This window comes from Emydura macquarii, unplaced genomic scaffold (assembly GCF_026122565.2).
Source record: "Emydura macquarii macquarii isolate MOO-44397 ecotype Brisbane River unplaced genomic scaffold, CSIRO-AGI_Emac_v2 contig_1477, whole genome shotgun sequence".
In the NCBI taxonomy this organism is placed as follows: domain Eukaryota; kingdom Metazoa; phylum Chordata; order Testudines; family Chelidae; genus Emydura; species Emydura macquarii.
The window spans coordinates 13,027,312-13,054,819 of NW_027131614.1; the positions used below are offsets into that span (position 1 = coordinate 13,027,312).

Below are 27,508 nucleotides of genomic sequence, written 5' to 3' on the forward strand. Positions count from 1 at the left end.
GACTACAGTCAGAGGGATTGGGTGGACCACATGATGCTCAGCCAATGCATGAGAATTGCCTAGCCTGCATATTCCCCATCATGTGCTCCAGGTAAAGTAGCCACTCACATGTTCCAACAATACCAGACATGCTGGTACTTCTGCGAATGACTTGGGCCCACCCATGTCGGTGTCTCCTCACACACACAACGCATGTGAGGTCACACTACACAGGAGGTACCATCTTTAAGAGTGCACTGCCCCTTCCTCGCCAGCATGACCTTGTACACATGGTTACATATGGTTATGTCCAGTTTTGTCCCAGTACTGGATGGGGATAAACCTCTCAAAAAGATGACCACAAAGTTGCAAGACCTTCTCATCAACCTCTTCCTGGTGCTGGCCAAGATGGTTAAACCAGGGGGAAGAAACACCACCAGAGAGTGCTCTGTGACTGTGGGAACTATTTCCAGTCCCTTGTCAAATCCTTTGGATGGTATTCACTTAATTCATTAGACATCTTTGAGGAGCAGTGAGCACTGACAGTGGTTCTCTGCTTGGTATGCTCTTCTGAATCTCTGATTTTTAATCTTTGACCTTTACCACTGTTCCTGTTTTCTCATTAATTGTCCCCACTCCCAACTAATCATTTCTGACCTGTGGTCAGTGGTTCCTCCCCCATGGTTGAGGTGGCAGGCCTTTAGTTTTGGGTGGGCCTGGGCCCATTGTTTTCTGACTACCACAGTAATTACCCAGAGAACTTTAATTTGAAAGGATACAATATTATCATGCAGGTTTGCTGCATGACAGCAGAGTAATAGGAAATCAACAATGGAAGTCTCTTATTAAAAACCTATTTTAAGGAGAGATTTAAATGAGTAAGTAAAAACCATTGTTAGGAAATAGTTAACATTGAAAATGTGTCAGTGGAGTCTACCTATCACATAGAGGTCATGACTCTACAATTGGGTTCACATTGGTATACCCCTGCACCCATGGAGAGTTCCATTAAAGTCAGTAAAGCTCTCCAGGCATATAGGAGCCTGGCCATAAGGTTCAGAATGCAGAATTGAGGTCACAAAATGTTTTATAATGTAAAAAAAACCAAAACTCTTCTATCTAAAAAGAAAAAAAAAGCCTCAAAAGTATGGAAGTCTATAAATAAACAGTTCGGCCACTTCACTCCTGGTATATATGCCTCCTCCAGTTACTTTCACCCCATGCAAGTTACACCGCCCCATGTAACCTAAACTCATGGGGTAAATGAAGCAGCTGCCTCTCTCAATACTGCCAACCACAAGCGTGTGAAACTCATGGAGTGCCCCCTAAAAAGCATGAGATTGGCTTAAAAATCATATTTCAAAATAATTGAGGAGGATTCTCTTACATTCTGGATTTTGATCATTTAGCATCTACATGGGTCATCTTTTCAACCTTTTCTTCATAACCATGAGGGCTAGAACATACGTTTTAAAAACGAAAGCTGAGCTTCTCATGCACTCCCATGTCAGGAGCTGGGGTGTACGACACCCAATGCCAGGAGACTCACAATAAAATCGTGACAGTTAGCAACTCTGATCCCGGAACTGTTACTTTCTAGACTTCAGCATCGCTGCGTTGCACGTGCGTCCGCGGACTGCAGTGAGTGTGACTAACGTGGGCTGAGCGTCTGCGTTGCGTTGGTTGTGCATCACCCTGGCAGCTGTCTCTGTCCACGGCGACCTGGCTGTTTCTCTGAGCAGGGCTGGTCGCTAGAGGGCGCGCTAGCCAGGCGGTCTCAGACCCTGCGGATTGTACCATTTCCGACACTCCCTTCCTCCTCCCCCAGCTGCCCTCAGACATCCAGGGTTGCGTTCGCCCCTTCTCCCGCACTGCACTTGGTATGCGCGGCGGCCCGGTCGGGTCGGGCGGCTGCTGCGCGGGGCAGTGAGGTGCGGTGCGGCGGGGGGATGGCGGCGGCGGCGGCCGGCGCCTCCGGGAGCGGGATGGCGCAGAAGAGCTGGGAACTGGCCAACAACATGCAGGAGGCGCAGAGCATCGACGAGATCTACAAGTACGACCGCAAACAGCAGCAGGAGATCCTGGCGGCCAAGCCCTGGACCAAGGAGTGAGAGCCGGGGCCGACGGGAGGCGGCCGCTGGGCCAGACTTGGCGGGGGCGGGGGGGCGGCTGGTATACCCACGCAAGGAGCGGGCCGGGCCGGGCCGGGCCTGGGGTGGGGGGCAGCGGAGATCCCGGGGTGGGGGGGAAGCAGCAGGAGCCTGGGGGGAGCCCAGGGAGGTAGCGGCGGGGGCTAGGGTGGTTGGGGTCCCGAACCGAGGAGCGAATCCGCGGTGGGCGGAGGTTGAGATGGGGCCCTGCACAGGTGTTTACGTGTTACAGTCAATTCCAGCTATTTCCCCCTTTCTCTCCTCTGGCCCGTGTTTTGCATGTGTTTCCTGTGTCTGTTTTCCTGGTCAAGGCTGAGTCTGATACACGGCCTGTCACTAGCCCCTCTCGGCTCTTTCTTGCAGCAACCACTACTTCAGATACTGCAAGATCTCCGCCCTGGCCCTGCTGAAGATGGTCATGCATGCCCGATCCGGAGGCAATCTGGAAGTGATGGGGCTGATGCTTGGCAAAGTGGATGGGGAAACTATGATTATCATGGACAGCTTTGCTTTACCAGTAGAAGGCACTGAAACCCGAGTCAATGCTCAAGCTGCTGCTTATGAATATATGGCTGCGTATATAGAAAATGCAAAACAGGTAAATAAAGAAAGCTCTGTTTTTCTGTTGGCACTATAATAACAACAAGTTTGTTGTAATTTATATTGGGCATTGAGGTAGTTTGTCTTCCAGGTCTTTATAAAGTTCCCATCACTGGAATATCCAGCCACAAAATATGTACCAATAAAAGTTGATAGTTCTTCTTCTCAAATGTGTTTAATGTTTGTTTATCAGATTTAAATAGTGCAGCATTCTTTCACCTTTGTAGATCTGAGTTCAAATTCAGGTCACCAATTAATTAAGTGTAATTTCTTTTACATTTGTCCTCATCACTTAGGAAGTGCTTTTATGGGTGCAGTTGATTGCTCAAGAATGGAATAGCAAAGGACCATATTTCTTCACAAATTTGACACAGTTATTTGTAGCATAAAAATTAAACTCAGCACCAAGCATGAAATCTTTGTGCTTCAGAACTATCGGATTTGGTAGTTATAGAACATATACCATAATTAAGGTGTTGTGTGGCTTTATCTATTTATTCTTTTTGGATAATTTTTTTATTTTCCATCCAACCCCCCCCCCCCCCCCCGCCCCCCGAAATAAAGGAATATATAATTTTTAATGCTGTTTACTAGTAATTGTAGTTTATAACCTATGAAGATTATACAGAATGTTTGAATCAAGAAGGAAGAATTAACAACTATGAAATATTTCTTTCCTTTCTCCATACAAAGTTCAATGTTACTTTCACATTTAGGCACTGATCCTCTAATAGGTTCAGTGCAGACAAAATTGGAGCTTTAATCTCTGGTAGATCTGGAGAGCTTGTCCCAGATTGGAGCTGCTCTTATATTCATCGATCGCATCATATACTTTATTTTATATTAATCCCCAATGAAAGTTTGATAGTCCTGTGGTACAGAATGAGCACTAGATCCCATCCTATCCTCTAGGTTCAAATAGTTTTAGTAAGGTGCTTTCTATACTTAAAAAGTTTTACTGCATTAACTATATCTGATGTGATTGGGCAGACCATTTCATTTGTCGGAGTTCTACTAAAGTTAGTGGTGCAGCTCAGATTGCAGGATTAGGGAATTCTTATGGCATGCCTGTTATATTTATACTTTGATTGTTTACTTATAGATTTCAATATAAATTGTGAATTGGGTTGGATTATAATCTATGAGAAAAGAGCATGCACGTTAGTGGTCATTTTTGTTTATTAAAAATATAAACATAACTGGCAATCAGAAACTTGTAATTTTTTTTTAGTTGTGGTTTTGGTGTGGTTAGTTCAAGTACCATTACAAAAAAATACACAAAAAAATAGAAACAGATGTCAAGTTGGCATCAGGGTGCTTTACCTTCCAAGAGGGGCTGGATACTCCCTCCTCCATTTCTCCTGTCCCCAGGGAATAGCCTTTGCTCTGCACACTAGCACCAGCCCCAGGACGGAGGCCTTGTGTGGGCTGGGACTACCAGCGCTCCTCTCTCCAAGGGCACAGGGCCCTATGGGAGGTACTAGCCCCAGTCACTGGGCAGCCGTGGTAGATGAATTCTTCCAGGTCATGCAGGAGCTGCAGCTGCTTGTTAGGCCTAGCCCATGCTATGGAGGAGGTGGAATTGCATCTAGGCGAAGTGTGAGGTAGTGAGTGGGGTGAGCTCCCCAGAGATCTCGGTCCTAATCCGCATGGGTGCCCAGCCCTACCTTTCTCATTTACCTCCCATTGGGTCATAACAGAGGGGCATCTGGACCAAATTTGAGTGAGTGGCATTGTGACCCCGTGAATGAGGTCACAAAATGCCACTCAAATTTGCAGCAACTGTAAAAGATTGTGTTTTAAAAGTTGTGGTTTCTCAACAAAATTGCAGAATGCCATTTTCTTACAGTCTTAAACATAACCTTATGCTTAGTCAGACTGTTTTAGGTACCATACCATCCCAGTTTAAGCAGATGATTTTGAAATTTCTTTTAATCTAGCTCATTTTGTCCATAATATATGCATGAGTATCTGAAAAATATTCGTTATGTGTATGTTTACCGTTTGTTACAGAATATAGCTAATTTGAAAATTACATTTCCATCTGAAAATTGGTGTCAATTATTCATTTACATTATGCTTACTGGTTACTTGTAAAAGGGAGTGGGGAAAAACATTTTTTCTGCAGTCTGTGTACTTTATGCAGTTGAGCACTTCCATATGTAATCAGCTTCACAATTCTGTTTATGGTCACATTTGTTATCAGTCTCATGCACTACTATGATGAGTTCATTATCATTCATTGCTCTATGGGGAGCTCATGTGCATGCGCTTTGATAGGCCCTGGTTGAGGGCTGTTTGCAGTAATAACATCTGAAGCTAATTTAAATTTTTTTAATTTACTGATTGGAAGTTCACAATGTCCCCTTATTTCAGCTAGAGACATTGACTTCTGTGTTCATTTAATCAGATGTTGTTTATAGGGTTAATAAAACCAAAAAATATTACTCCTCCTTGGAAGAATGTAGTGATGTGTAATGATCTGTTCTTTTATCTGTCTTTGTGAAGCATGTAAACTGTAAAACAAGTAAAAAGATGATTTTACTTTAAGCCTGATCTGCTTCTGTTTAAAGTTGGTGGCTAGACATCCATTGACTACAATGGATGCACATCAGACACTTTGTGTGTTCTGGCTTGTATTAGTATTTTAATTATTTGAGTTTCTTGTTACAAGCTCTATATTTGGCAAAGCTGATTGGATTGTATAAATCCAAAAGCATGCACCTCTGATATCGCATGTTGGAAAAACCAATCGTTGGTCTCCAGGAATTGAGTTGTTAGTTTCAGTGTAGTACCACAGTGAAATGTGGTCTAACTTGTGCCATACAAATCTAAAAACATTTAACCAGAGAAGGCTTAGGTTATTTAATAAACGTATGAGTTTGAAACTTGGCTTAGTAGTGTAGGTAGATATTTGCATTTTTTCTTCATCATGTATCTGCATCAGGGTGGATTGATTTAAATCATGATTTAAATCACCAAGAGAAAATAATTGATTTAAATCAAGTTTCCTACTGATACTTCTTCACATATTTCTTAAACAATGGTGCAAATCTTATCACTAAAACATCTTAATTTACAACTCAATACAGCATTTTACGACATCTATGAGAGTATACTTCGTGTAATTTTTTAGATAACTTGATTTTTATTAATTTAGGAAATAGTATATAATGCTCATTACCTGTGTCAAGCTGCAGGTGCAGCAGCAGTACATTAGGAATGGTAAGAACTAAATCACACACACAAACACAATAGCACTAAACTAAAATATAAATCTATAAACTAAATCTTAAATGTTACATAAATGTTTCACATTTGCAATTGCAGCAGTCTCCTGAATTGACAGCTGTCCTTAAACTTTTTTTTTAATTTTCAAATTTTATTAATGCTAACAGACACTTGTCATCACAACACTAAATGTACGCTGTCCTTAAAACTTGTACAACTAGCTCTCATCTTCACCACTCCCACTGTCATTTTTATTCATAGGCTGAAATAGAAATACGAGTTTTCCTGCTTTTTCAACTCCCAGTCAATTTCTTAGCTTTGAGTGAATAATACCAAATAATGAAAATATCCTCTCTGTGCCTACAGAGGAAGCTACTGCTATGAAAAGTTGGCTTAACAACTGAAGGAATTCTGTTTCAAGGTGCCTGGCTAATAATTTCCATCAATTCATGGGAATGACTTTGTTTAAAACATCATGTTTTAAACATGTACTGTTTAAATGGTTCTGCTCCAGCCCTGAAATTTATTATGACTGGCATAACTGAGGAGTGATTTTGAGATGCCCATGCCATGGCAGCACCATCTTCAGAAGTTAGGCATCTCCCTTTATATATGGGGTTGAGAATGTTCGCAAGATAATGAGGTGGTGTTAGTGCTTGATCCATTTGCTTCTTTATTGCCTGCAGTTTAACTTTCTGGTGAGGTATTTCTTCTTTCAATGTCTCTTGAAGTGCCTTCCAAATTTTGACATCATCAGCAATGTAGCAATAATTTCTCTGAAGTTTGTTTAAGGCTATGGATATAGGCTTCAGTATACTGAGCATATCCTCTACATTCCTTTTTAATCCAATGTTAGATGCTTTGGATGAGATACTTCCATCTATTTTATCATGGTTTTCTTCACAAAGTTTTATGAGAATAGGCCAGTTCTTAATACATTGTTCAAAACAATCAACCACAGAATTCCATGGAACATCTTGAGGGAGAATTATTTTGGATCCTCCTGTTCTCTTCAGTGAAGTTGAAGCACAATGGTTGTTATGGAAGTATTTTGGACTTCAACAACATTTTTTTTTATTCCTGGAGAAGATGTACTTAAGATGTACTTAAGTCTTTGGCTAAAAGATGCATTAAATGGGCACTGCAGCCATATGTTAAGGAGCATCCTTCCATTTCTTCTTCTAAGTATCTTCTCATCTTTGCCACGTTTCTAGCATTGTTTGTGACAAAACTGCGCACGTGACAATTGAATTTTTGTTCACAGTTTATTACAGCTTTCACTGCCATTTCTTTTAAATATTCTGTTGCGTGGGCATTTCCCGATGTATCTATTGTTTCTGAAAGATATGCAACCCCATCTTCTGATGTCACACGGGCACATATTAGTGGATCCTTGTGTACATTGCTCCACCCATCAAGGCTTAAACTGGCAATTTCCCACACACTGTTCAAGTTCCTTCTCATACACTGTATCTAGCAACCTTCCACCAATGTCTGCTCTACCAGGTAGAATGTAGCCTGGTCGTAAGGACTCAACCATGTCAATGAAGTGTTTATTGTTAACAATGCAAAAAGGAGAATTTGTGGCATAAATCAACCGAGCAATCTTTTAATCTATGGTGTCTTGTTGGTATTTGCTGGTCCTTACTACAAATCCATCCATAGTAGGTTTTTTTTTTTTACTGGATGATTGAAATCTTTTGCTTGCTATTGATACTTTGTTGTCTGAAATATATTTATTTGCAGCACTGCTGCTAAAAGTACCATTGGATGACTCTGAAGTAGTTGCAGATAGACAGTCACAGTCAAATTCTCTTATGCTTAAGTGAAATCCTGAAACAAAATTCAAAAATGATTTTGCATAATCATTCTTATCAGTTGTTCTCACTCTATTATTCAGTTAATCATTTATATTTTTTTCAGCAAGACTGCAGATCCAATTCCAAATTACCAAAACAGCTAAGACTGACTGCACTTAGAGTGCACTTAATTTTGGAGTAAGTCCCATAAAACTCACTGGCACTTCTGTTTTTTGAGAAAACAAGTATAGGATGGGGTTCCCATGGGAAAATTGAGTTATGCTGAAGTAAAATAGGGAATAGACTTATGGCATCACCATTATGATCTGTGGCCATGATGTTCAAAATAAGGGGCATGTATTATGTAACATGAAATAAGAAAATGATACCCAGTGGCAACTGGCAACTCTAGATTTCTCTTGCTGCAGCTTTCTGTACCGTATACTTGGGTGATAGATTGTAAACCTAGTTAACTAATTAAACAAGCCATAAGGATTAGCTAAGCTAAACTTCTTTTTCTAGCAACATCCAACATAGCAAACAGCTTAGCAATTTACTTGTTAAATCACACTTATACTAAAAGGCACAGAGAGAGTCTTGAAGAATGATGCATTGCAAAGTGAATTATTTAAGTTACTAATCAGTTGATCCACATTGTTCTTCAGACATATCCACATCTTCATCCACTTCATTTTCTCCCAATAAGCAGTTTTCATTGTTTCATTCCTACAGCTAGGTCCTGCATTGCCTACACTTGACACGTTTTCCCTTTTTACCCAGGGAAGGAATTTCTTCAAAATATTCCCAGTTAGGGTCTCTCTTACTCCCAGAAGCCATGACAGCTTTTCTGTGACAAAAGTGTGGGGGAATATAGGAAACTGTGTGTGTACTGAATAATGTCTTCCCTTTGTCTTTCCAGTCCACTCCGCTGTTTCTTTCTACTCTGCCTCCGTCCTTTGTCTCTCTGTCTTTAAGACAGTGTCTTAACTAACTCCTCTGCCTTGCTTGGTCCAGCTCCACCACCACATAAGCACAGAACAACAATAATCCTATCCAGCTTGTGTCTTTCTTTGCACAAGTGACTTTAGTCTGCTGAGAAACAGAAACTGAAATAGAAACTGAAAGCCCAGAACTTTCAAAAAGCAAGAAAGAGCTAGTAGTTAGACTGGACAGGCTAGAGCCATTCATTCATTTTTATGAGACTGTAAGTGTAGGTTTAGCATGTTTGTGATGAGATTTAATTGTAACTGAGAAATTAGTATTTTATTGATTTTTTTTTTAAATCCGATTTAAATTAAAAAAATGGATTAAAAATTTTTTTTTTAAATCATTGACTTTTATCCACCCTGATCTGCAGTATGCTAAAAGCCCAAAAGAGGGCAGCTGTCACTTTCATTATATGTAGAGACTTTTAACAATATGTATTTTTTCCCCCTTCACTTCATTAGGTTGGTCGTCTAGAAAATGCAATTGGCTGGTACCACAGCCACCCTGGCTATGGCTGCTGGCTTTCAGGGATTGATGTCAGTACTCAGATGCTTAATCAGCAGTTTCAGGAACCATTTGTAGCAGTGGTTGTAAGTATTAGAAGTTGATTAGTTAAGCACTTTGTAGACTGACAAAATTGTGCAATAACTTAATTTCTTTGTGTTGAGATGAAAATATTTACTTACCATTTTTATATATATACACACAATATAAATAAAATAAAATAAAATTTTCTGGTAGTATTTTGTTTTATGGAGGAATAAAATCTGGGCTTCAGATCAGTATTTTTCCCTTGCCAAGATATCTGGGCTATGTACAAAGTCAAGCTAGTGATCTACAAACAGATTTATTCACTGAGACTGGAGAGCTTTCATTCACTGCATCATTCTAGGTGTAGTCTGTTTAAAATCTTTGTTCTAATCTTAGATTAGAAACCATGCCTGTTACGTCAGCAAAGAATTGAATAGCCCACACTGAGACTTCTGCATTAAATCTAAAAGCTCTAGTTCTGTGATTCTCTCAACCTTCTGTAGTAAGGGATACAGCGTAAAATTGCTCTCAAAAACTGTAGTATCCCTCATATAACATCCCTCATATAACATGCATTATCAGTGGAGTCACTGACATGACATCAGAGAATTGTACAAAACTATCTTTTTTTTGTATATTTTGAGGAAATTCACTGGGCCTTCCAAACCCTCAGGCTGCAAGTCACAACAATTGAAATATAAAATGAGGCTTTGGTTTAAACTTATATAATCACTTGCTGTACAGAAGAGTGTAAACACCAACAAAAGAATGGAATTATTTAAGGAACAGGAGGCAGTATAACTAGGACTGCGGGATTAAATTAGAAAAGTATAGCCCAAATATGAGAAAAAGGCTTCTGAACACTCAAATGTTCTGACATAGTCTCCCAAGGAAATGTTGGAAACCCCATCAGTTTTACTTTTAAAATGAGACTGGACAATGCACTAGTAAATGTATTGTAGTGAATAGTCTTGCATTGTCATTTTTCCCCATTCCCAAAATACATTAGATGACCTAATAGATCCTGTCTATCCCTAATTTCTTGGGGGCTGGGAGATTAAGATTAAAATTAAAAACAAGAAGTACAGATTTATTGATTGACAGATTCTCAAATTTTTATTACATACAGTAGCACAAGGTTTGCTGAGACTGGTACCAACCATTATATTAACATAGAGAAGTGGGATTAATGGTCAGATGTTAATATTCCATTTTATTTTCATAAGTGCTCTGTATAAACTGATGTCATTTACAAAAGTACTATTCTTTATTACAAAATATAATGCAACTTTTCCAAGTTATGGTAATTCAGTATAACTATAAAATGAAAAGAGATCAATTAAGTATGCCACCTGCATATATTAAAAATTACCTGCTTTTTTTACAGATTGATCCTACAAGAACAATATCTGCAGGAAAAGTAAATCTTGGCGCTTTTAGAACATATCCCAAGGTAAAAAGTTATGGTTAATAAAATTATATGGTTATTATCAAGGTTATTAAACTATATAAGTAAATGCACGGATCCCATTTTTAAGGGTCACTTTTAAGCGTGAAAAGCACATCATCTTACCTGTTTTTCCTTTATTTTATATTCTGTATCTTCCTTTTTCAGCAAAAGATGTAATTTTGTTTTCTAAACTAAAGTAAGTATTAAGATGTCATCATCATGAATGCCTCTTAGAAGAAAAATAACATTGGTAAATAATCTGATTTCAGTTTCATGATTCCATTGAGTTACTAAAAGACATAATGAAAATATCAGTATTGTCCTACTTCTTTATGTGTTGGTTGTGTTTAGAGAAATTGAATTATATTTTTCTTTCCACGTATTTTTATTCTCTGTTGTTTAAAATGTATTTTTAGATGTTGGAGCTGCAACATAATTGCAGGAGTTAAATATAGAGTACACCTACAACTTTGCTGCTGTCAGATTGACTTATCTGGATCGATTGAGCAGTCAGTGAAGACCCGCTCAATCGATCCAGAAGTCGACGCTGTTAATCCACCCCCTCAAGTGGCTCAGCTGCGCGTGGTCTTCACTGCAAAGAGAAGCACAGCAGTCAACAGGAGTTACACAAGCTACTCTGTGTAGCTTGCATAACTCCCGTCGACTGCCGCTGAATCGCCAGGTAAGCGTAGACCAAGCCTTAGTTGTGCTACTTCTAAAATTTCTGTGACATATATCTATAAGAATTTGGAGTGCTATAGGGAAAAAGAAGGAATAATAAATCTATGACTTACTAGTTCAAAAATACTGCCCATTTTTTTAACCTTGGTAACTGTGTTGGCGAATGCTTTGGGAAAAGCAAGAGTCAAAATCTCATACTCTTATTTTTGACAATTTTCTGAAAGAAATATTGTCAGATTCACAGGATAAAACAAAAAATAAAATGCCACATTCTGAAATTGAAATTTTAAGTTGAAACTCATAACATACATATCAAGCTTAAGATATTTATTTTAATGTGACATTATTTAAAGCTGAAATCTGAATCTTCCAAGTCTAGTTTTATTTTTATATCTGATCGAGAAATAAAAGTATAATTTGTTTGATTGATTGGCATCCTTTCATCTGCGAGTGACAGTTAAAATTGCAGCCTATAATGTAGATGGTTTGCAATGTTTCATGTGAATAAATTGTCCAATCCGAGATTTGCATAATCTTTGGCAGTTATTGCAAAATATGTGTCTTGGTTGGAAGCATCTTGCTTCCTACAAGGTCTTTTCTCTTCAAAATGTAGGAGTCAACTCCTGTCATGGACTTTGATGCCCTGATAAAGATGATGGCGCCACTTGTTACAATCACTTGCCAATGTTTCCCATTGGTCAGGGTCAATTCCAAATTTCTTAATTTCTTGTTTGCATGTATCTTTATAGCGAAGCTTGGGACGTCCTGTTGTTCTTGTTCCCTCTGATAGCTCCCCATATAGCAGGTCCTTAGGTATGTGTCCATCTTCCATCCTACTCAGATGACCCAGACAGTGCAATCTTTTCTTGAGCAGTGCTGTCACACTTGGTAAATTTGCCTTTTGAAGAATCTTTGCGCTGGTAACTTTATCTTGTCATTTGATGTTGAGTATATGGCGTAAGCAGCTTAAGTGGAAACTGTTCAGCCTTTTCTTCTGATGAGCATAAGTTATCCATGTTTCCCCACCATACATGACAGTGGTGAGGATGCAAGCTTAGTACACTAGCGTTTTTGGTCTTGATGGTAAGTTTTGGGTTGTTCCATGCTCTTTTAATTAGTCTACTAAAGATGGTGGCAGCCTTTCCAATGCAAACATTTAGTTCTTCATCCAGTGAGAGGTTGGTAGTCACTGTAGAACCAAATTGGCTGAACTTTTGGACTACTACTAGCTGATTTGCATTTAAGGTGATTAAAGGATCTTGTGGAACCCTCTGTCCCAATACAACCGTTTTCTGACTGCTGATGGTGAGAGCAAATGCCTGACAAGCACTAGAAAGGTGGTCCATGAGTTCTTGTTGTAGTAAATCTTCATCGTGGGCTATAAATGCAGCATCATTAGCCAATAGAAGTTCCCTGATTAGCACCTGTTTGACTTTAGTCTTTGCCTTAAGTCATGAGAGATTGAAGGGTTTCCCATTTGATTTTGTGTGAAGATACACACATACACTCCATCTTTCACGTCCTTTAAATGCACAGTTCAGGATTACTGTGAAGATTTCAAAGAGTGTAGGAGCAAGAACACATCCTTGCTTAACTCCATTTTTAATCGCAAAGTTGTCCGAAGTAGACCCATCATGCTGGACATTTTCTCTCATGCTGCCATGAAATGAAGGTATAAGACTTAACAAGGCTGATGGACATCCTGTCTTTTCTAGTATTGCAAATAGACTTGCTCTGCCGACTGTGTCAGATACTTTGGTTAGGTCCACAGAGGCAATGTACAATGATCAGTTTTGCTCTCCACACTTTTCTTGAAGTTGACGCAGAGAAAATATCATGTGTATAGTTGATCTTCCAGCCATGAATCAGCGTTGTGATTTAGGGTAGACATGATTCACCAGCTGTTGTAGGCACACTAAGATGACTTTTGTGAAAGCTTTTCCTGCTATAATTAACATCTGGGGTATCTCACTACTATTACAGTTGCTCTTTTCGCTTTTGTTTTTATACAGAGTGATGATGTTTGCATCACGCATCTCTTGTGGCACCTCATCTCTTTCTAGCATTTAAGTAGCAACTGATAGAGATATGGTAGTGGGCTTTCTTTCCCACACTTAAGTTTCCACTGGGATGCCATCTTTTCCGGGAGCCTTACCATTGGATAACAAATTAATGGCCTTGCTTAGCTCTTCGACAGTGGGCTCCACATCTAGCTCTGGCATGACTTGTAGAGTTGGTATTTGATCCAGTGATTCACTGGTGACGTTCCTTACTTGTGCATATAGCTCTGAATAATATTCAACCTAACGAGACAGCGTCTTGCTTTTTTCTGTAATAATTTCACCACTTTGCGATTTAAGAGGGGCAACCTTATTCACAGTGGGGCCTAGAGCTTTCTTCAGGCCATTATACATGACTTTGAAATTTCCGGTATCTGAAGCTGTCTGTATCTTCACAGAGCTTGGTCCAGTAATGATTTGCATAGCATCTATTTGCTCACTGTACCTTGATTTTTGCATGTAGAAGTCTCACTTTAGTGCTTTCTGTTGACTACTTATTGTGTTCCAGATAAGCTGTGTTCTTCATGTTAGTAAAAGGTAATAGTTCCATTTCAAAGTCTTCACACCAATCCATTTTTGATGATCACCTTCCCCCAAATGTAGCTAAAGCTGTTTCATGAATTGTTATTCTTAAATCTTTCCAAAATTCCTCTGCCTTCTTTGGTAGTGACTTCTCATGCATACTGAGTTCAAAAGCCTTCACAAACTCCTAGCATTTTCTCTGGTTTTTGATGTTAGTAGAATTGATTTTGGGCTTGCTCCCAAGTTTTGCTCTATATAGTTTCTTAGCTTTAATCTTCACTCTGCTAATGATCAGAGTGGTTGGTGTCACAGTGAGCACTGTGAAACATGCGAGTGTTCTGCAATGAGGGTCAGTCTTTCCTCCTGACGATGACGAGGTCTAATTGGTGCCAGCGGCCTGATTATGGATGTCACCATGACACTTTGCGGCGATCTTTTTCAGCAAAATATGAATTGGTAATGCACATTTTGTTTTGGGTGCAGAATTCAAGAAATCATTGGCTGTTCTCATTCATCTCGCCAATGCCAAAATGTTCTAGGCAATCTGGCCATGAGTTGTTATATGCACCGACTCTTTCATTGAAGTCATGGAAGAAGGAAAGTTCCTCAGTTGATGGTATTCTTTTGACGACTTGATACAAAGAGTCGTAACACGTATCCTTCTCCTTGGGGCTAGATTTGAGTGTTTGGTGCATAAGCACTAATGATGTTCACAAAGCTGATTAATCATCTGAAATTGAAGTGAGATAATGCACTCTGACTTCTCAATGGATATTTCTAGGCGCTTTACCCACTTATTTCTCACTGCGAAACTGACACTGGGCAGACGATTTACTTCACTGCTTATACCTGCCAAAAGAAGATATAATTGGCCTCTTGGACAGAACCAGCATCTGCAAGTCTTGTTTCCTGATGTGCTGCAGTGTCAAGTTGAGTTTGTACAACTCTGTCTATCAAAGCTGACTGTCGTATGCTGCTTGTGTAATATAGGTTGTCATTGTCTGTCAGTTCCAGGCACATGGTCCTAACTTTCCAGTTTCCAAGCCGGAAGACTCTTAGTTTCTTTTTTCCAACTGCCACTTTCTGTATTGTGTCCATGCTGCCAGCAAGGATGGAGTGTCCTCTCCATGTAATATGGCTGCAATAACCTAGGCAATTAATATGAAGGTGCTGCTTTGCCCATGTGTCAGCATCTCCCTCTCGGCTTCACTGGTTTAGACCAAAGAAAGGACAGAAGTTGATACATTTGGAACCAGCTATGTTGCAGGAGTTACCAGTGCAGAGGAGACCTTCCATTTGCATGCCTTTGGGGCTCCACTGTTAGAAGTATAATTTAGTTGATATATAATAAAGTATAATTGCACCTTCTTGAATTCCAGTTTAGGCCCTAATACTGCGAACATTTTACACACATTCTTAACTTTATGCACTTTGATTAGATCTATTGGCTTTAATAGGATCACTCTCAGTGCATAAAATTAAGCATGTCTTTGCAAGATTGGGGCTTGCTTCTGCAATGTGATTTGTTAGCATGGACCTTTATACTCCTGCTGAGTACAGCTGAAATCAAAAGGATTCTGGATATGAGTGTCTGAGCTACTGGATCCTGCAGTAAGAAAGTAAAAATATTATTCTCTTATGGAAGACTCCAGTCCACCATCACATTGTAATTGTAAAAAGTGTGAAAAATTCCTGGTTGCATTCATGCAGTGCTTTTTTGTTACAAATGAACAATGGATCTGCATACTCTTCTAAACCAGAGGAAATAATTTCTAACAACAACAACATACTCATGTATGAACCAAAAAAACTTGATATAAATACTTTCAGGGTACTAACCAGGAAGAAGAAATGTAACTTGAACTTAAACAAAATCACAATTAAACAATAATTTTAGCAGAATGTTTTAAGAAGAGTAATGGAAGTGATTCAGGTGGGTGGTATTTGCCAAATCAGTGGTTGTAAAAGGTGCTATCTTGACTAAACTGGAGACTGAAATTCTGGAGAAAGTAAAAGGTGGGCAATAGTAGTGTATGATTTATCTTGCTACTGTACTAATGTTTGTCAATCCTGTTCTGAAGGATTCTAGGGGCAAAGAGAGTAATCTGGTCTCTATTCCCCTTCCATCCTTGCCCTAAGAAAAAACAATATGGCCATTTATGATGGGGATATCTGCCCTGTGAGAACTGGTCTGAGACCACATCCATGAACCAGTGATCAAGGGAAGATTCCAAAATCCGTAACTGTCTGCTGAGCTATCCATTTTCCCTATACAAGCTGTTGTTTATATTGGGAACTCTAACAGCATTTGTGAGCAGCCTTAAAATGACATTTCTTTTGTATGAAAAAACATATTTATTACTTTTTTCACTTACTGTGGTGGTTGCTGTTTGTTTAACTTTCAGGGCTTTAAGCCTCCAGATGAAGGTCCTTCTGAATACCAGACTATTCCACTTAATAAAATAGAAGACTTTGGTGTGCACTGTAAACAGTAAGTAACTCATGAATTATTAACTGTAGCGGAAGTTCTCAATCTTTCTCCACTGTCTACCATGGCCCTAAAATGCCATGGTTTCTTGCAACAACCCAAATACCACAAGCCTTTATTTTCTTGGTACTGCTGGCTTTGTTGCTAGCTGTCATTCAGCAGCAAGATGCTTTGGAGAACACTGCTTCAAGGAGCCAGATGAACGCTCTGGGCAGCTGGGTCAATGCAGCTAGCTCCTCGTCACCTTCAAGCATTGCTTCCCTGGAGCAGAGGATACTGGGGGTGGAAAGAGGAGGTGCTGCTCAGGATGGGCTGATACCATCAAAAAAGGCAGAGAGAAGAGCTGCTTCTCCTCTCCTTAATTAAAGCAAATTAACAGTCCTAGAGGTCACTTGGTTTTAGCAATTTTTGCTGCATACCTCTCCTCATGATCCAATTGAAGGTTTCAGTCCCCAGTTTGAGAACTTTTGAACTCAGAATAGTGTTCAGAATAATCAAATTCAGATTATTACCAATTTATGATGTAAAATATTACTTATTAGCACCCATTCACTTGGGAGAGTAAGTTATCTCTTTGGTACATTAGGATACTTATGCATACAACTCTCACTAGACTTAATGAGTTACATGCTGAATGATTCATATGTTGATGAAAGGCTGGACTTCAAAGGAAGGGGTAATTAAAACTCTGGAGAGTTGTGGGGAATTATATTATTGGCAATATATGTAGTCTTTCAAGGCATTCCTGTCATATTAACCAAAAAAAAATGTTTTTCCCTTTACCAACCTAACAACTTGAAGGCCCTATACTTAAAAAAAACAAAGCTCTATAAAAATCTCAGATGGTAACTATTATTAATTATTGTTATTACCATACCAGGAGCAAAGTAGAAATCCCCGGCACACTTAACTGCTAGTCATTTTGACTATTCCTTATAAAGCAAACGTTCTAGATGAAGTGTGGGTGTTTGTGCGTTTCTGGAGCATTAGATTTTTTTTTTAATTTACCATCACCTTTTTTTAATCTGTTCTACAATAAATGGAATTTTTAAATTTTAAGGAAATTGTAATAATTGCCATCGTAGTCTCCCCCTCAGATAGCTGGTTAGTGTTTGTTCTAAACCATTCTTTCCTAAAGCGGCATGAAAAGATGTACAGAAAAAGACTTCCAATCTTACCCAGTGGAAAATAGCCATGAAGAAAGAGGAGGGGTTGAAACTGCAGGCGCTAATTATGCTTTATTCTGTTGGGTGATGAGAGTTGCTAATGCTGTGGTATATCCCATGTTCCTTCTCCTGCAATGTGAATGAATTACTTGTATCATAGAAGATTAGAATAATTGTTTCCACTCACTGGTATGTGTACTAGGGCTTGTAATTCTGGTTTTTGTGACAGTTTCCTCTAGGCTTCTCTTTCTTACCTTAATGATGAGCCTTCTGTCTTTGGGTCTTATGTTGGCAATGCCAGTGGGCACTGGGTAGTAAAGCAGAGTTATTGCTTCATAATCTTATACAGATATTCAGCCCCCCTAATCCCCCACCCACAACCTGGCAGTGACTACATTCCAACACCTCTCAGCCATGATCTATACATCAGTCCCAATGGGTGCACTTTTACCTCATCTGTGAATGCTCTTCTATTATGGTACTTAGTTGAGAGCTTGTCTTTGAGGAAGAACATGATAAATAGGTTTTGTGTATTATACCAAAGGCTGTCTCCCATAATTGAAGCATCAATTACTAATGATAAGCATCTCAGTTAGTGTTGCAAAAGCAGTTAACTGATTAATTTTCAAATGTGAAACTTTTGTGAATGTCTCTGCTTTGCCATTTAATTTTTAAAAAGGAATTAGATTTGGCATGTTGCCTTACATTTTAAAATTTTCCTCTGTTTAAGATAAACTTTATATATGTAGATGTGTGATATAATATACACTCACACACACTCCTTTGATATTTAAATAGGGCATCATTTTCCTTTATTTTTACTAGTTTATTCACCAATTTATTTGTCAAATGATTAAAGCACATGCCTGGGAATTGGGAGATCTGGAATCTAATTTTGATTCTGCCACAGATTTCCTTGGGCAATCCACCTTCTAAATCCACCGCCTAATTTTTCTACTCTCTAAAAAGTGAGGATTTTTCACTGCATCACAACAGTGTGAAGTTAAATTCATCCATGTTTGTAAAGGACTCTGATCATCTTGGATGGAAAGTGCTATGGAAATGCAAAGTAAAATAACTTGTTTTTATTACAGAAACAGTACAAAACCTAGAAGAGGGGGTTAATTGTAAAAACAAATTTTAAGAGCAAAAATCCCTCCCCCTCTCCCAATGGACCATTTAATATACCTCATATCTTTAGTTGCTGACTGTCCTCTTCTCACTTATTATTTTGGCTCTCTAGCTCATTATATGGTTGAATTGATAACATTAGAGGATTTCACTTATAAGTGCATTTTTCCTAATATGTTTGAGTTCCACCAAACAGATCTCCCAAGAGATGGGTTTAATATATCATTGCTAATGGATTAGTGGATCTCTTCCATTTAAATCATTTAATTTAAATTATTCAAAATTAATTTATGTGCAGTGACAGAGGAATGACGGCCAATAATTTTTTTTAAAAGAATGATGCGTTAGCGATTTTAATTGGATAACATATAGTTCTGGCAGTTATATCTCTGCATTAAAATAAAACCATGTAAATACTGTAGAAGCCACACAAGAACAGACAGCCCAGCAATCATTTAACTTAACTTCAGCGCTCTGATATCCAAAAAGTTGTACCTTATAGTCCAGCTCCTATTAGGATGCCTTTAATACATCAATAGAAATATTCTTGCATAGTTTAAAGTGAAGATTACCTTTTGAGAATGTCAGGTTCTCCTTTATTAAATCCTATGTGATATTTCTGTTTTCAGTGGCATCACATCCTTCATCCTCCAACAGCCTTCTGAGAATTTGCTTGTAACAGGTGTTTTTAAATTTTGTTAAAATATTTCAAACAAATGAACAGATCTCTTTTCTCCTCTGCTGTTATTACAGCCTTTCTGTTCCTTGACAAATTTGATTTCTCTTCCTCTTCCTGCAGGCCTCAATCCATTTCGCAAGTACTTCAGAAATGAGCACATCAAAAGAGACGATCTGTAGAAGGCATGGGCAAGGAAGAGGCAGGGGTTGGGGGGAAGGTTCCTTTTGGCTACACATTTAGGATGAATTCCTACTAATAGGAAAGGGTATATGTTCTTCAATTGGCAAGACTTCCCACATACTTCTGTATTTACAAAACAGCTTAAGGGAAGAAATAATATTCTTTTAAAAATATATATATATATTTTTTTGCAGATCAGCATAATGCACATCTGAGTAGCAGAGAAGGTTGCAACATGTATTGCTGTCTTGTAAAATACAATAGGAATCGTATTTAAAACAAAACAGGATAGCTAAGGTTATCTTCCTCATTCCTTTGTTGTGAATTCTGTATTATCAGAAAAATGTCTTATTAACATATAAGATGCATAACAAATGATAAATAGGTTCTTTACCAACTATCCAACATTGTCATTTATCACATTCCAGTAGATCAGCAATATTTCAGTTTACTTTTATATATAAATTATAATAACATTATGATAGCACCCAGGGGTCCCAAGCAACATCAGGGCTCCTTTGTGATAGGCAGTGTACAAACACTATTAAAAGGACAGTTGCTGCCTCCAAAGATCTCGTGTTGCAACATAACACAAGTGGATGAAGAAAATGGGGTTTGGTCAGTTATAACTGTATTAAAACTGCATAAATGAGACACAGAAGGGAAATAATACCTCTTCCAGAGAAGCATCCTGGGAAGATGGTAGGAAATCTTAATGTGTGTTACTGTTGGACCCTAAAACGTCTTGTAATTTGTTACATTGGTCCTCTGTTAGTCTTTGCATTTTTGAGAGATGCACTTACTTTCCATTTATTACTTTTCAGATGCATATGAACACGAGCATTTGATTGTTAAATACCCTAGATCTTTGATTGAGAGCTAACTTTGAAAAATTTGCTTGTTTTCTTTTTTTTTAAATAGGTATTATGCTTTAGAAGTCTCCTATTTCAAATCATCTTTGGATCGTAAATTGCTCGAACTATTGTGGAACAAATATTGGGTGAACACACTCAGTTCTTCTAGTTTGCTTACTGTAAGTAGCATACTGTACCCTTTAAGAATGCAAGTACCTCTGACTCCTTGGTGCTTAGAAGTAAGCCTCTGTGATGCAAATTGCTTAATGGGACACTGCTGAATAATTTTGACACCAGATTTAGCTTCTGTGCATCAGGTTTTACAAAACCAAATTATAGACCCTAAATAAAACCCTTTTGTAAACAATTTTTCTTTTTACTCTTTGATAACTGGAAAGTGAAGCTGACTAGTTTGTTCTCATTGTCTAAGCTGAGTTAGTTACACGTTCAGTGAATCTGTTTTTTTAAATCCTGAACATTTAATATCCCCTTACTGCACAGTAATAATTAGTTGGGTGGTCATTTAATTGCAGTTAACTCAAGCAATTAACTCAAAACAAATTAACTCAATTAAAATAATTAGTTGTAATTAATTGCACTGTTAAATAATAATAGAATACCAATTTAAATGTTTTATAAATATTTATGGATGTTTTTCTACATTTTCAAATATATTGATTTCAATTACAACACAGAATATAAAGTGTACGGTGGTCACTATATTATTTTTATTACAAATATTTGCACTGTAAAAATGTTAAACAAAAGAAATAGTATTTTTCAGTTCACCTCATACAAGTACTGTACTGCAATCTCTTTAACATGAAAGTGCAACTTACAAATGTAGAATAATTATTTCCACATAACTGCACTCAAAAACAAAACAACGTACAACTTTAGAGCCTACAAGTCCACACAGTCCTACTTCCTGTTCAACCAATCACTAATACAAACAAGTTTGTTTACACTTACTGGAGATAATGCTGCCTGCTTCTGCCTTCTTACAATGTAATTTGAAAGTGAGAACAGGTGTTCGCATGGCATGGTATTTGTGTGCCAGATATGCTAAAACATTCGCATGCTTCAACTTGTAGATTGCACTATCTTTTGTTTATAATTTTTACAGTGCAAATATTTGTAATAAAAATAATATAAAATGAGCACTTTACACTCTGTATTCTGCGTTGTAAGTGAAATCAGTATATTTGAAAACAGAGAAAAACATCCATAAATATTTATAATAAATTTAAATTGGTATTCTATTATTGTCTAACTGTGCAATTAAAACTGCGATTGAGACTTTTTTAAATTTCACGATTAATTTTTTATTCATTTGACAGCCCTAATAATTAGTATCCATTAGAAGTTACCAGGTGTATTGGCTATCTATTGTTGGGGGTGACAGGATATTATTAGTTTGATTATAATAACTCCTTTTAAGACATACTTAGTATCTAAAAAATAAGGGACTGTTTTTTGTTGTAACGTGCCTCAAGTAGATATTGTGACTTGACCACTAGATAACTACCATCCATTGCATTCACTGTATTTCTGTTATAAACTTACTTTTTTACTTTGGATTAAAATACCATTTACTTTCTTCAATAAAAATTCAATGCAGAGTGATTAATTTAGTCACATGGGTAGAATGCACACATTCTTTAATATGTGTTTTTACTCCATAAAACGGTATTGTGAGGCTCCCTATTCTTGGTTATTCCAAATCAAATTTGCTGTATTTGCAAATAAAAGTATTTTTCTTTCTTAACTTCTAATCCTGCAAACTTGAATAGGGATTTGAAAGCCAAGCTTTGCTTTTTCCAGTGTGCACTTCATGCCTAGTAAAAGATTCTGCCCACAGTAATACCTGTGCAACTACAGTGGGCCTAATGGACACTATTAACTCTGTTGTATTCAGTTGGATTACTTAGTTTGTAAATTAGAGCAGCCTAATTCCCATTATCCTCAGTGAGATTGCATAGATTGAACAGATGGCAACACTTGGCCCTGCATTTCTCTAGAAATGCTAATATGGCTTTGGTCAAATAATTTAACCTTTGAAAGCCGAATACTTCCTGCATTCCATAGGAACATAGTTTTGTGACCTGTAGGAAGAAACACCAGGAAAGGAACAGACTTAAGAGGGACAAGTAGGAGAGCTTCCACAATTTTGGAGGATCCTGCCTGCTGATCAGGAGACTTCACCTTAATAGTGAAGTCAAGACTTTGCTGTGTCTGTATTGGGCCCCAATCTTCTGCTGCCACCACTGACTCTAAATTCAGTTGTGTGGTTTGCTGTGAATTCTGAGGCTCTACATATCCCACAATTTGTCGTGCACCAAGCTTTAAAAGTAGTGCATAATCTGACACTGAGGCAGGTGGAAGATCAGCCACTGATGTTAGCTACCAGGAGGAACGAAGGTTCCGAGCCAGGCTACCCATTGAACATAGGGAAAGCTGAGGCTGCAGGTCAGGAGCCAGGCCTGGAGAGCATAGCAATAAACAAAAAACCTCCTTTTAAAATAATGATGGTCAAATCATCAGGTTTTATATCAGAGTGAGTATTTTCAACTGAAAATCATGGGGGGGTAAGAAGGGGAAATGGGAATGAGCGGTTATTTCATTATGGTACAATAATTTTAGTATTGCCAGTTTTTTTCAAAGCTAGAAATTTTGGCTGTGTTTAGAACATTTTTCCCCTCATCAATATCCATTTTAATTAAACCATCCTATGCACAAAATGCATTCTAACTTTTCAGTTTTACACAATGCAAAATTCCACCCTGGAATGTTTTGGGTTTTTTAATTGGTAATTTAAAAAAATTTTCTTCAAGCTAAGATATTGTCTTGTGGTGTATCACTCTCGGAGTAACTTTTTTATGGCCAACCGATGAAACCATTCGAATGAGCTTATAATAGAAATACTGATAGGTTCTTTGCTGGTACCATGTCTCTGAAATGAAACAGAGTAAAAGTGCTTAGCACTATCTATCAGTTTGCAGCTCCCTTTTTCTAAAATTCCTCCATACCCCAAAGATTTCCCTCTGCAAAGGCCAACCAGTGTACTGATTGTCCTGGCCAAGGATGACTGCATGTCACTTCTTATGGCTCCATTGCTCCTGCATCACTCAGAGGGATGACTGCAGAGGAGCAAAAAGTTCCCACTATCAGGGTCTAAATATTCTGTATACTTCATGCCCTCAGCTCTTCTTGGCATACAGTCAAAGCACTGAACTAGTCTCAAATACATATCATTCATGTAGGTTACCTGTTGAGCTGCCACTGGTCTGCCAAGCTAAGCACAACACTGCTTAGTCTAGGCTTAAAGGTATTTCGAGAGGTTGCTTATTTGTTTGTGTATTTTGTGCATAAATATCAATATGACTTACATTAAATGTACTGTAGATAGAGCTGTATCTTCTTCCAACAGAATGCTGACTACACAACTGGCCAAGTCTTTGATTTGTCTGAAAAGTTAGAACAGTCAGAAGCCCAGCTGGGCCGAGGGAGTTTCATGTTGGGTTTAGAGACACATGACAGAAAATCAGAAGACAAACTTGCTAAAGCAACAAGGGACAGGTAAGATAATACATGTTTGGATTCTCTTTTGTAAGAAATGCTATTCTGTTTTAAACCCTGAGTTCACATATCTTGAACTATGATCTGTAGGAAATTATTCACAAGTTCCTAAACATTTTGGAGGACTCAAAGTAAAAAATACATTGCTGTAATAGAGAAGTTAAAATATAGAAATAGCTCTTATTTACATCACAAAGGCAATTACAATTTTTGTATTTACTACAGTGAATAAACTGATTCTTAATTGGAGCCATGAAAAAAATCCCTTTGAGTTGATTATATATTGTAAAGATTTTGTGTCATCTTCTGAAACATCCAGACAACATGGTAGGGACCTTTTGACTTGCATCAGCATGACATTTCTTTGTTGGGCCTCATCAAAATGACACTTCAAACTTCTGTGTTGGCTCCACTGAAGTTACCCAATTCTATATTTCTAGTTGATGTATTTTTAATAAAAAAAAATCCATGTTAAAGTTCATTCAAAATATAGAAAATTTGTCAAATGCAAAAGGCTAGTATTGATAGAAAATTACATTTCTTATTCTTGTAAGTGGGTTCCAACAACAGCAAAGAGAGACATACATATAATCTAAATTAAGAACTTTTGCCATCTCTCTAAACAGCATTTTACAGTTGTCTAAACTATGTATTTAGTCTTTTAAAAAACTGAGGACTTGCCTTTTCACAAATTTTACATAAAACATTTCCTTTCTCCCACAAATGACCTCACCGCACCTGAAGCAGGGTGTGCATTGTCCTGGCTTGTTGGAAGAGGGGTAGCAATGCTTTATGGGGGAGGGAAGGAGGTCAGAAACTGCTGTCAAAAGGGCGGGGTAGGCTTCAGTATTGGCGATGCTGACTCATCCCCATGGAAAGTAAGTGCAGAAGGCTTTAAAAGAAGCAGGTTCAGGTGCTAGAAGCCCTTTCTCCACACAGCAGGTAAGGCAGCACCCAGTTAGGAACTGCTGTGGGCATTGAGCTAGTTGCACCTTTTTAGGGGGACTGGGAAGGAATTTTTCCCTCACCACCATATTGACTTAGGTGGAGTGGGGTTTTTTGCATTCCCCACAGCAGGTTTCAGGGAGAGTTTATTATGGTGAGGAGGAAAGGGGGTTATGCAATACATTGCAACTCATTTTCTAAGAGGGGGGTGGATATCCAGTGGAGATACTCTATAGGGAAGGCATCCAATGGCCAGATAAATGGCTTGGAAAAGGACTTAAAAAGGAGGTGCTGGTTAAAGGACTGGAACAGGGAAGGATTTGGGGCTCCTTTGATTGGTACAGCAGGGAGCCAACTCCCCTTTCTAATAGCCCACCTTAACCCTCCTATGAGGGGTGTTGGATGGGAGTCTCAAAATGGGTTGGCTGGGGGACCTGGATGAAAAATGACGGGGGGGGGCTAGTGGAAGCCCCAGGTACTTATTTGAATGAACATGGAATTGCCTGCATTATACACTTTTATCTGCCAGATAGTCCTAAACATCTAATAATAAAGTTGTAGCCTGATTAAATCCATATGCAGTGTATCCTGCCCTTCTTTTGGTATATCCGGACAATGAGGAAATACCTTTTAGGAAAACCTTTATGAAAATTGTATACTTCAGATTAGTTAGCTATCCTGGTCTCAAATATAATTTTCTATTATCAGCTAATGAACATATCATACCTGAATGCATATTATTTAAAATGTACTGCTAATGCTTTCTTCCAAAATATTTTCTTTTTTGTTGTTGTTACTTTCAAAAATTACTTGATCTTTTTGGGCTGTGAAGCTCATAGGTTATCGATCACCTGTTGCTTTTTCTCTGGCTTTTATCAGTCTCCAAATCCATTTCTTCTACAACTTGATTTAATCTACAGTATGGTTATCTATAAAGTATATCTATGGCACTATATAGCTGTTGAATAGTGATGCTTTACAAACTATGAAACAGTGTCATCCAGTGTTGTGTAGTAAGAAAGAAGCATTTAAAGTAATTTACTCCAAATAAGTGTACCTAGAACACCTCATTGTCCGGCTATGCCGGAAGAAGGACAGGAGGCACTATATACAGTTTAATTAGAACACAACTTTACTCTTAACAGTCTGGGAGTACCCAGCAGATAAAAGGGTACAGTGCAGATAATTCCATGATTGTTTTCATATATACCTGGGTGTTTCCATTAACCGTCCCCCTTTTCCATCCTGGTCCCCAGCCCTCCCACAGTTGGGACCTCACCATTCCCCCCATCACACACACACCTCAAAAGAGGGTTGGGAAGATAACAAATAGTTTTTGGCAACAACTACTAAATTGCTGTGTGACTTTTCATATTCGGACAGTTGTAAAGATTCATGGGGTTATGGGCACCCCGAACTCCTAAAACAGTTGAATAACTTATAATACAGTGACAGTTGTGTGTTTATCCAATGTTGAATTTATGCTTGCTTTTCAGTTGCAAGACCACCATAGAGGCTATACATGGATTGATGTCTCAGGTTATTAAGGATAAACTATTTAATCAAATTAATATTGCTTGAAGCGCATTGCCAGCTGATATGCATCTCCGAGGCAGAAAAAGTCATGGTTATTTCTTTCTTTTGGACTTGTTCAGTTTTGGAATTAAAGTAAGAATGGAAAATTATTCAGTTAATTTGTAGTACTTTAAATCATCTTTCTCCTTTTTGCCCAGTTTAAGAACAGAATGTTCTGAAATTTATTGTAAACTTCATTCTCGATCATAAAACATTTGGATAATTTTGGATAATTGTTTCAAAAGAAAAGTAAATGTGACTGTTACTAGATGCTGCTCTTTAGTATTTATATCTGTTATCAATCTGCAATAAAAAAATTAAAAATGAGCAAGTGTTTTTTTGGTAAGCATTTCATTATTTTTTGCTGTTTCCCCAGAATAATTCTTCTTATTCATCAGAGACTAATTTAAGAATTTAAGAAATTCCATTTTTGTTAAGAACATAACTTGTATATGCATTCCAGCCCTTCTTTTAATTTTAAAAACTTGAATCCCTTTTGGTTAGATTTTTTAACAAAATTCCAATTGAAACACTAATAGCTTATTTTTGCAAGTTGATTAAATGGAGGTCTATTCTCATTCATGCATTGTAAAAATAGCTTACTCGCAGCCATGTAAGAATTTATTTGCTAAACATAGAAAAAAGAGTGGCAAATAAATGGAAGCAAGGGCAGTGATAGAATTAGCAATACACAATGCCCTAATGTCATCCAGATATGATTAGAGGATAGAAAATAACATTTATGTATTTATTCTTTTCATACAATTCACAGCAGTTATGAAAGAACAGTAATTCAGTGTTTGCAAGCCCTGATGTAACTATTATATGTGTATAATAAAGTATCATTAACCTCTTTATGAACAAGAAGACTGGCAAACAAAATGTATATGCTAAAACTAAAATAAACATCCAGAGAAAATG

General features: G+C 38.0%; 1 protein-coding gene across 2 annotated transcripts; it reads left to right on the plus strand.

Annotated features, from left to right (window-relative positions):
• The first annotated feature begins 1,862 nt into the window (after positions 1-1,862).
• On the plus strand, positions 1,863-27,508 carry COPS5 (COP9 signalosome subunit 5). Of its 2 annotated transcripts, none has more exons than XM_067553657.1 (8): positions 1,863-2,086; positions 2,493-2,727; positions 9,208-9,336; positions 10,665-10,730; positions 16,396-16,481; positions 20,556-20,667; positions 23,919-24,067; positions 26,509-27,508. In XM_067553657.1, exons 1-8 carry the CDS (start codon positions 1,929-1,931, stop codon positions 26,591-26,593), a joined length of 1,020 nt encoding a protein of 339 aa, XP_067409758.1. In that variant the 5' UTR covers positions 1,863-1,928; the 3' UTR covers positions 26,594-27,508. The 2 variants fall into 2 exon arrangements, with proteins under 2 accessions (XP_067409758.1, XP_067409759.1); XM_067553658.1 differs by having other exon boundaries at positions 1,863-2,032.

Excerpts from the sequence above, each read along its gene's own strand:
- COPS5 (XM_067553657.1), top strand. The coding sequence starts at position 1,929 with ATGGCGGCGGCGGCGGCCGGCGCCTCCGGGAGCGGGATGGCGCAGAAG. Across the intron at positions 2,087-2,492 it reads GCCAAGCCCTGGACCAAGGA|CAACCACTACTTCAGATACT; the intron begins GTGAGAGCCGGG and ends TCTTTCTTGCAG. Across the intron at positions 16,482-20,555 it reads TTTGGTGTGCACTGTAAACA|GTATTATGCTTTAGAAGTCT; the intron begins GTAAGTAACTCA and ends TTTTTTAAATAG.